Below are 10266 nucleotides of genomic sequence, written 5' to 3'. Positions count from 1 at the left end.
TTTTTTAAACGAATGATTAAAGAATGTACCAAAACATGGATTAATTTAAGAATACAGAACAATATATACAAAGAAGGTTCGGAAAGAAGCAGAATTATCAGTTCATCAAGGCTATCTTTCAAATTAAAGTCTGGTCATATTATAGATAATAGAAAATGTTGTTTTCTTCTTTTTTAAAAATCATTAAAAAATTCCATATGAGAAAAAAAAGATGACCGCGTCGGAGATCGGACCTGGACCGCCTCGGCAATAAAAAAGTCTCCTGGTTGTTCGGCAAAAAATAATATAGGTGTGTGGAAATCAATAAATTAATCATTGTTAGGCTATATTTCTTAAGAATGCTTTGAAACTCAATTACTGACGGAAAAACATGAGAATTTGTTGCTTTAAGTATATTTTGCGATGAAAAAAGCATTTGTATATTTAATGCGAATTGAACACTAAATCCTCTATAGCGTTATTTTAAACGACAGTGGATTTAGGTTTCGGCGTTTCTGAGTTCAACAATTAATTTGTTTTAAATTGTCTAATTATAATCTTTTTTTATTTTGTCAATGTGAAGTTGCCTACAATTTATAGGCTTTGAGCTATAACAATTTGTACCGACAAAGTCAGACTAGCAGACGACACTACTTTCCGTAACAGCTTCCGAATACTTACGGATAACGGCGGAAAATGCCGGAATTTTTTAAGAAATGTTCACTGTACACACTAAAATGCAAAAAGGACCAAACAAACCATTATAAAATTTAAAACAAATTACACATAACGAAAACTGAATAATTTTTCTACATTTTTAGGGGTATCGAATTTTTGATTTTTTTGCGGAAAATATCTCATTTTATCTGTTATATTTGAAAAAGTCTTTAAAAAATATTTATAATATCTGGAATAAATTAAACTTTAATTTGTGGGGTATCGAATTTTTGATTTCCTAATAGAACTTTTTCTATTTAAGTTTAAGTATTTTTTTCCTTCTTTGTTTATATAGGCAAAATTATCGATTTTCCAATAGATCGATGTTACTAAAAGTTGGTAATGAGGCCGTCTTCATTCTAAAAATCTCACAAGATACGAGATATTTGTATTTCAATGCGGATAGGCCTACTTGAATACTGAAATAATGTTGTTGTTTTTTTGTTTTTGTGTCCTTTATAACATTGTTCGACAGAAACATTTCATCTTTTATAATTATCTTACTTGAATGTATCGAATTTGAAATTTTAGTTTCAAGAATAAAATAAGACTATGGAGTTCACTCTATTTTATGTCAATAACGTTTTGGCCTTATTTCCTTTGTTGTTAGCTCTATTATTATTGTTATTGTTGTTGTATTCAAAGAACGCTAAGATGTAGAGTGTTACTTGAAATTTTATCATTTTGATAAGGCCATGACACCGAAACATTATTGAAATAAAATAGAGTGACATCTAGAGTCTTTGAACATTTGATTTATCCCTTCGGATTGATGTGTGTGTATCTGTTTACATGTATTTACAATATGTAAACTGTGACTCCGAATAAAAGTATTGACTTGACTTGACTTAAAAACAGTGTTATAATAAATAACAAATAATGACACCAGTGTCTCATTACCATTAAAAATAGTTGTCCCATTTTGAAGACAATTCAGAATAGTCTTGTTCAAATGTGCTTGAAAGTTTGGTTGAAAGATACCGTTTTCATTTTTAAATTAGGACAATTGACAACGAATAAAGAAAATTTAATCAAAGCCCCACGACTGTCCTGTCCCCAAAGCTTGTTAGTTTGTTCATAATAAATCTGATTTTTACCGAGCTATCAATCGATGTAGGGGGCACATTCGTGCAAAGTTTTATTGCAATAAGTTCTTACTTAACACAGGCAATGCACATAGAATATAAGCCAAGGCCCGTATTCATCATAATTTGAAACTTGAAAATGCGGAATTTTCATTTTGTAAGATTGTGTATTCTTCGGCTACAGACAGTTTAGAAAAATAACGTAAGTATGAATTTGCTATGAACAAAGTTATGATAAATTAAAGATTCGTCATTCCTAAGTTTATGTTTCAGAATTCAGATTATTCATCTGCGCTTTTAAGTCTGAAATTCCGACACGCTCAATTGAACCGCGCCTGCAGTTTTCATTTTTATTGTGCGACCTGTGAAGTTTCCACTTTTTCTATTAACAGAATTCAGTTCGCTTCAAATTCTATCTGATAACTAATGTTTTTGTTGTTGTTTTTTTAGGGGTTTTTTGTTTTGTTTTGTTGAAAAAAAAAATTAAAAAATAAAACTCTTTGTTTGAAGAAGGTTTCTTTTGTGACTTATAGTTCAGTATAGATGCTTTGAGAATATCTTGCAGAAATTTAAAATCTACGTCTACATTTTGTAATATTAACGTAGAATTCAATAAAATAATAGTAAAATATATTTTTCATAAATATCAAAGTACCGTTTTACCGTAAACAAAAACAATGTTTACGCGATATCAAATTTTTCTCAACAAACGTGAATTTTGGATACCGTACAAATGGAGAAAACGTTCCGATTCAGGTAACATTTTGCCTATAGACGGATTTTTAAAAGATATAGTGCGTCGAAGACAGCAAAATAAGTGCTTTCCTCCGCACAAAGCGTATGTTATCATCTCTCAGTACTTTTCTCAAACACTTCGCCCAACTGCTTGTCGTTGAAGAACTCTATTGATAACGTACACTTTTCGGCAGTTGGACTAAATGTTTGAGAAAAGTACTGAGAACTGATGGCAGACGATTTGCGTGGAAGAAAGCATTCATTCTGCTGTCTTCGACGCTCTTTAACATACGACTTTCCGTCATATCGGGAAAAAATTACCTAAATCGAGACACTTTCACCGTGTGTACGGTATTCGGAAGTCACGTGGGTTTTAAGGTTTTAAACCTTGTTTAGGTTGATACATATGTCAGAGTAAACTGACCTATACCGTATAGATATATATATATATCAAAGTAAATTGAAATACTGACTGTTTAAAATGTATTTACTAACTCGTGCTAACCTATATAAAACAACAACATTTTTATTATATACGTTTAATGAGCAATTACTCAGGTTTTGTTTTTTACATAATAAAATTATATAGACAAATTATTTGTATATACACTTGTGTCAGAAGCAACTACAAATTTGAAAGCAATTTTGCATATACGTATACATGTAAATTCATCAATTATGTAAATGTTACATGCAACTAGCAACATGTAGCTAAATGCAACCTATTCCATTAGCTAAAAGCACATTGCAAATATAATGTCGAAAACAATAGCTGCTACATTACAGAGCGGATTCTATTTCATATGAAAAATACAATTCTGTTTTAACAATTTCTAGTTTGCAATCATCTCCGCTAAATTTTATTATTTTATCATTCATTTGATATTCATTTGATATCCAAACTGCTTTAACAAAAAGGGGCGAAAATTTTCTGTACAATTTTGAAAATACGTTACACTTTTATAACTTCTAATCGCATACGAATTACGAAACCAGTCTTTCAAGAGTTGTCGTTCCTAATGTTTTAATATTTCTAGATACTGCTACCCTATCTTGATTCGTTGAAAACAAAAGTAAAAAATAAATAAAAAAGTAGTAGTAATACGAACTATCCATTTCCCTTGACATGAAATAAAAATATTGCTATTCACATGGTGAAATGAAAATTATTGCCGTTCCCATTACATGAAATGAAAACTTTTACATTTTAATAGCAAGACAGCCTCAAATATCGGCATACATTTTAGGGCATGTCCATAACATACGAATATATGAAAGGGACATTCTTTCCTCTCATAATTCGAAAATGAAAAGTTATAATTCAATATCTAACGGTATTATGTAGTAACAAACTACATACATGGAACCTTAAACATTCATTTAAGAAATGACAATTCTGTAAAATGTTGGTGCGAAATGTATCAAACGAAAGTTATACGCTGCAACAATGTATAACTTGATAGTACTGATTTAAGTTATTTTCCAGAAATAAAACAATAGCAAAACAGTTTCAAATACGAATGTTTGTTCCCTTGGAACATTAATTAATTTGAAATATGTAACAGTGCAATCAAGTTATACATTGCTCGTTAGCATGGAAAACTCTCTTGGATTTCACCATCATAAAGTGACAAACAACAAACAGTCGATAACAGAAACGATCAAATATACAAACAACATATTCAGTTTAAAAACAGTTAATATACATAATTCTTTATTTTAATTTCGTAGCTATTCTGGAGCTTACGTTATTAAGGCTGACGCCGTTGTCATACATAAGAATGGTCTTTTTACATATTCAACAGGTATCAGACCTTAAATGCCTACATTTGTACATAAATTATACATATCTACTTAAATATTTCCTCATTTCTATTGTTGGGAGAAATAATAAATATACATGCTTGGTAAAACACAATCTATCACTCAACTCTCATTAAGTCATATTATGCAAAGTAAGTAACACATGAATTATTATGTCCGAATTATCCTCCACTTAATATCTATTTTTGTCACCATGTCGACAGAGAATAATTAATGCATCAACCGAAGACAGCAGCATGTAATAAATTGCAAGATATGCCCATGATGGCCTTATACTTTGACATTCAAGTCACGCTCTTAGTTTAAATACAACACTTGCTTGCAAGAGGTTTTTTGTCATTTCAGTGCACTGCTACTCCATCAACATCCGACCAAATCGGAGAAAAATAGCTCCATTATGGCTGAAGTTTACATTTTATTTTGTCTGTTATGTATGTAGCAAATGGCATCGGAGAATTTCTCTTCCTTATGTTTATATGTATACGACAAACCAAAAGTATAAAACATCTCCGATTGCGTACAACCATCACTCAACATTTCATTTGAAATCAAATAAATTGCAAATTAGGCAATTAAATGTCTTTTAATTTCAAATTAATGCCCATTATAAACATTACTATTTTTCTCTATCTGTTTTTTCTTAATAGACTGCAAGCTGAGCTTAAACGTTTTTAGCCATTCACAATATAAAGTACTCTATAGCCTTCACAAGTCAAGTTCCGCTTTAAAATATACACTTTCATTAATTACGCTGTTGTCACCTGATACAGATGTTTATAAGTTCGTATAAAAATACCTTATTATATCTAACTGTCATATCAGTTGTTACACACTGGACATGTCTTTATACCACTTTAATTGCACTTACGCATATCTTACAATTCGATATGCAATTATGAAAGTAACTTCCTTGAAGAGATATACAGATCTGATACAGTTACGAATGAGTAGTTAAAATCCAATTCTGTCCAAGAACAATTCCGTTTCACTGACAGATATGTTAAATTGTACTAACTATTTTTACGTCATAAAATATTGTCAAGATCACTTGGGAGTCCTTTGTCACGCAATCCCATTTTAAGAAGATCAAATTTTAAATCCTTCACAGATTCACTCAATTTATTACTTAATAATTCGTTTTTAACTTTCGATTTTTTTAACAGTTCCGATGATTTTGTATCAAGAAATGCCTTTGTAAGCGACATTTTAGACTCTCCAATACCAGCCGAATATATTACACTGGCCGTAGTATGTTCATGTTTATCCGGCTGCGCTTTTGTTGTGATATCAGTTTGTGTCACAGATTCAGCTGCTGGATTATTTTTATCCTTCTGCTGTCCTGTGTCATCAGCTACACTTGGTGATGCATTTCTAGCAGCTTTATTGCTCGTAGAATCAGTGCTTTTGAATAGTGTTTGGGTTGTCCCAGTAACCGTATTCTGTTTTCCGCTTACTGTTGTTGAAGAATTTTCAACAACGTCTGGATTGTATACATTTACTTTCGTTGAAGTAGCAGAACTAGTGGTTCCAGGAGTAGTGTGTGGTACCGTATGTTTTTGTTCCGTTGTAGTTTCATGATAATGCGACGTTGAAATTTGTACTTTATTAGACGTTGTTTTATTTAACGTATGTATGTTGCTTTGATGTCCTTCTGTCTGGGACGGATATGCTACGGGAGCAGTCTGCTTTATATTGTCCGGTTTTCTTCCAGCTGTTGTTGTTTCACTAGTTTTACTATCATTGTTATGTAACTCAGTTTGTGTTTTAATCATATTTGACTCTTCTGTTGTTTGTGTATTTACTGGCTGAGTGTTTTTTATTTGTCGAGTCGGCTGATTAGATTGTGAACTAGTGGGTGCTGTAGTAGATGTTTCCTTAAAAGTTTTCTTTGCTATCTGCGGAGGAGACGACTGGGTATCTTGTTTCAGTTTAGGCGGACTTGTAGTACTTTCTTTGATTTTTTCGGAGGATTTGTTTGCAATTTGTTGCTCCGTCGTAATTTCTTTCGACATAACCGTCTGTATTTGTTTTTTAATCATACTTGAGCCTTCTGTTGTATGTGTATTTACTGTTTGAGTGCTTTTTACTTGTCGAGTCGGCTGATTTGATTGTATACTAGTGGGCGCTGCGGTAGATGTTTCCTTAAAAGTTTTCTTTGTTGTCTGTGGAGGAGACGACTGGGTATCTTGTTTCATTTTAGGCGGACTTGTAGTACTTTCTTTGATCTTTTCGGAGGATTTGTTTGCAATTTGTTGCTCCGTCGTAATTTCTTTCGACATAACCGTCTGTATTTGTTTTTTAATCATACTTGAGCCTTCTGTTGTATGTGTATTTACTGTCTGAGTGCTTTTTACTTGTCGAGTCGGCTGATTTGATTGTATACTAGTGGGTGCTGCGGTAGATGTTTCCTTAAAAGTTTTCTGTGTTGTCTGTGGAGGAGACGACTGGCTATCTTGTTTCATTGCAGGTGGACTTGTAGTACTTTCTGTGATATTTTCGGAGGATTTGCTTGAAATTTGTTGCTCTGTCGTTTTTCCTTTCGACATAACCGTCTGTACCGTAGACATGTCAACTTCACTAATTTTTGGCAAGTCGTGACTCATTGTGATTACATGTGACAGATTTACTGGTGGTACATTAGTTGAGGACAAAGTGTTTATTTCACCTGTTGCTATAGTGTCACGGGTTGATTTATTCATTCCCGTAGAATTTTCGGTCACTTGTTGCTTTGATAAATAACTTTTTTTGTTTGCCGGGAATTTAGGTGTTTTTGATGCTGCGTCAAATTTTGTTGTCGTTTTTGTTGTTGTTGTATCAAATTTAGTTTTGAAAATTGTCGTGGAAGATGCTTCGGATATGACATGTGTTGTTTGGTCATTTGTCGGTCGTTCAACTTGTGGCGTCGTTGATTTAGGGTTTATTTGTTTTAAGACGTCCGCTGGATTCTGATATGTTTCGTCACCTGTTGTAATTTGTTTTGATTTTGTCTCTTTAGTGGTCAAAACACCTTCATCCGAAGTGTGATCATTTTGTTTTGTGTGCAGCATATTTGTGGTATTTGGTATCTGCAAAGTCCCACTAATATTTTGTTCTTTAAGCGGTTGATTTGTTATTGATGATTCAACCATATCATTAGATTTAATATCATGTTGTATGTTGGTTATGTTAGAGCTAACGGATGTATTAATTTTAATCAAATCATTTACCGTTTTGGTTACACGTGTTTTCTCCGCCGTTGTTGATTTTGCTAAACTAGTGCTGCTTGCTATCGGTGAACTCGTACTCCTTAGAAACGTATTATTCTCCGTGGTTTGAGATTTAGCGCTATGTATTGTTGCATGTACCTGTTTTGTAGTATTTCTTAAATTGTTCTTTGATAAATTTTGGTCTGTGATCGTTTTTTCTTTAAGTTCAACATTTTCTGTTGTTACGTCATTATTTTTGCGGCTCTGCATGCTTTCTGTCGTAGGTTTGATAGGACTAGCGGAAGGCTGTTTAGCTTTAGTAGTTGAAATAAACTCTACTTCAATGGCTTTCTCTATAATGTTCAATAAATCTGGTTTATCTGAAATTTTTCTGACGTCTGTCTTTTTAATGTAAAGACTGTTTTCCACTGGAGGAGTGATGTCTTTGCTATTTTTATTGTTGTTTTGTGGCATTTCCGTGGTAGTAGTAGACTTTGAATCTGCTTCCGTTGAAAACTGAGATACAGTAATTTTAATTGATGTAGGAGACATTGTTGATGATGTGAAAGTTTTCTTTTCTCCTATTGATACACCTGTAGGTGATTCAGACGATGATTCTAACGATAGATGATCTGATTTTACAGTAGAAGAATCAGCAGTTTTATGCAGTGTAGAGCCCTTTGTTTGTGTATTGGTAAGTGATTCCAATGACTTTGCGGTCGTATTATGTTTAAATATGGCTTCTGTTACTTCTGTCGTTGATGATGTGACAGAGAATGAAGATTTTACCAGAGGTGTTACAGTTGACTGAGTGCTAGTTGACTGTGAAGCGCCCGGTCTAACAACAGTAGGGTGCTCAGGTGCATTTGTAGTAACATAATGTGTGACCCCAGATGCCGCATTCTCTGTTGGTCGAGATACTGATTCTGAGTCCATGTTAGAATGATTCTGAGTATTTGAACCATTCACGTTTATTGACTTGGTCGTGGAATCAGTAATTTGATTAAATTTTGCTTTAGGATACAAATCACCTGGTGGACAATTTATTATAACTTTAGCGGTTACGTTTTCCTTTGTTTTTATTGTTTTTCCCACTCGTTCGATGGCGTCTGGTAAAATTGTTTTCTTTTCTTCATCCGTTTGTTTTTCTTTCAAAAATATACCAGCTAAAGCCTGTGCTAATTTTGATTTGTCAAACGCGGAAACGGGTTTCTTTTTTTCCTTCTCATAAGAGATTTTCACCTCAACACTTTGTCCACCACCCGCGGCAGTAGCATCCTTTTCGACTTTTTTCTCACAAAAGAAACCTTCACAATTACTTGGACACTCACAGTACCACGTGCAATCTCGTCCCTTTTCTCTACATTTCCCTTCATTTTTACACCACGAGTGGAAAATTCTACATGGAGAAACACATCTTTTGACTGGCGTTTTATTTGATGCTTGTTTCTGCTCCAGCGAAGTCCACATATTTAAACACATGGCAAACTGCATACATTCAATAATGAAAATGAAAAGGAGAAAGGAAAAATTTGGCACTGGCTTAAAAGTTTTCATTTTCTTCACGTTATTTTCCGGAACTGTCACACTGTTATTGTTTTAACGTTTAAGTACCGTGCGCACGTGATCCAACGGAGATGCTATAATCCGTACTGTTTACAAAATGTATATCAATATTATCTTCTTTTGCTCCCGTAATATACTGAAACAATATATCCATAACAAATGTTTACATCTTCTGTTGTTTAGATCTTTGAAGGACAGTCTTAAACACACACAATACAGTAATCGCAAAAGTTTATATTAAATAATCCAAGATGGCAGATGTTGTCGCTACGGTTTAATGTTGACAAAACCTTCTTTCAGATGAACAAAACGTTTATATATGTGTTATGTATGTATTTGACAAGCGAGATGACAAATTGTCTGTCGCCCCGAGATTTTTCTGAGGCCTGTAGTTTAAACATGAATTTATAAGGACAACTGATGGATGTATTATAGTATGACATGATATCCGGACTTTAATTCGACATAGCTTTATTATAGAAATTATCTTGTAGTCTTTCTGCCTTGAATATGGCTATTGTCAGCTGACGTCATGCAGACGGTTACAAACGCGTGGTAAAGCAATGATTAAATTTTGCAGCACCTTGTCTGAGGCCATTGTAATAATATAAATTGTTACCCCTTTCCGTTACAGTATCATTTTTTGTTTTGTTTTGTGCATTCCTAGTATTTATTGTTATTGTAACGTTGAAAAAGAAAGTATTTTTTTACTGATTTTACTGAATAATTATTTTTCTTTATCGCTTAATTAATTAACTTCATGTAAACAGCTTACCAGTTATAAGATATACCAGCTGAATGGATCTATAGCACATACACTCGAGCTATGTTGAATTGCTTAAAACAGCTAAATAATCAAACAAATAAAATCTATTGGAAAATCCTTTTGAAGCATTAGGTGCAACCAAGCAAAATGATAGCAGATTCGGACTGAATGTGTCTGTTCTTGGTGTTGTGAAAAATACAACACCCTTCGCACCCACGTGACGGGCTGAAATCAGAACTCTATAATGCATAAAGATTAAGTGAACTCCGTGAAATTTTGGTCTTGATTATATGATAAAAATGGTATTTGTCAATTACGGTACCCTTTGTGCTGGTTCGGATGGACAGTTCGCTGGGGAGTTTTTTACTAAATAATGTTTCTGTCAATGTATAGTCATTTTAAGAACAGG

The 10266-nt window shown here is 33.3% G+C and overlaps 1 protein-coding gene across 1 annotated transcript; it reads right to left on the bottom strand.

Annotated features, from left to right (window-relative positions):
• Positions 1–3039: 3039 nt before the first annotated feature.
• On the bottom strand, positions 3040–9404 carry LOC123525096 (serine-rich adhesin for platelets-like). The gene is made up of 2 exons (XM_045303840.2): positions 7757–9404; positions 3040–7711 (listed from the first exon to the last, which is right to left on the bottom strand). The coding sequence occupies exons 1-2, from the start codon at positions 9080–9082 to the stop codon at positions 5366–5368; spliced, it is 3672 nt and encodes a 1223-aa protein (XP_045159775.2). The 5' UTR covers positions 9083–9404; the 3' UTR covers positions 3040–5365.
• Positions 9405–10266: the final 862 nt, after the last annotated feature.

This window comes from Mercenaria mercenaria, chromosome 3, assembly GCF_021730395.1.
Source record: "Mercenaria mercenaria strain notata chromosome 3, MADL_Memer_1, whole genome shotgun sequence".
NCBI lineage: Eukaryota > Metazoa > Mollusca > Bivalvia > Venerida > Veneridae > Mercenaria > Mercenaria mercenaria.
Note: the sequence above shows the minus strand (reverse complement) of the source record. Positions and strands in the feature narration are given on the sequence as shown.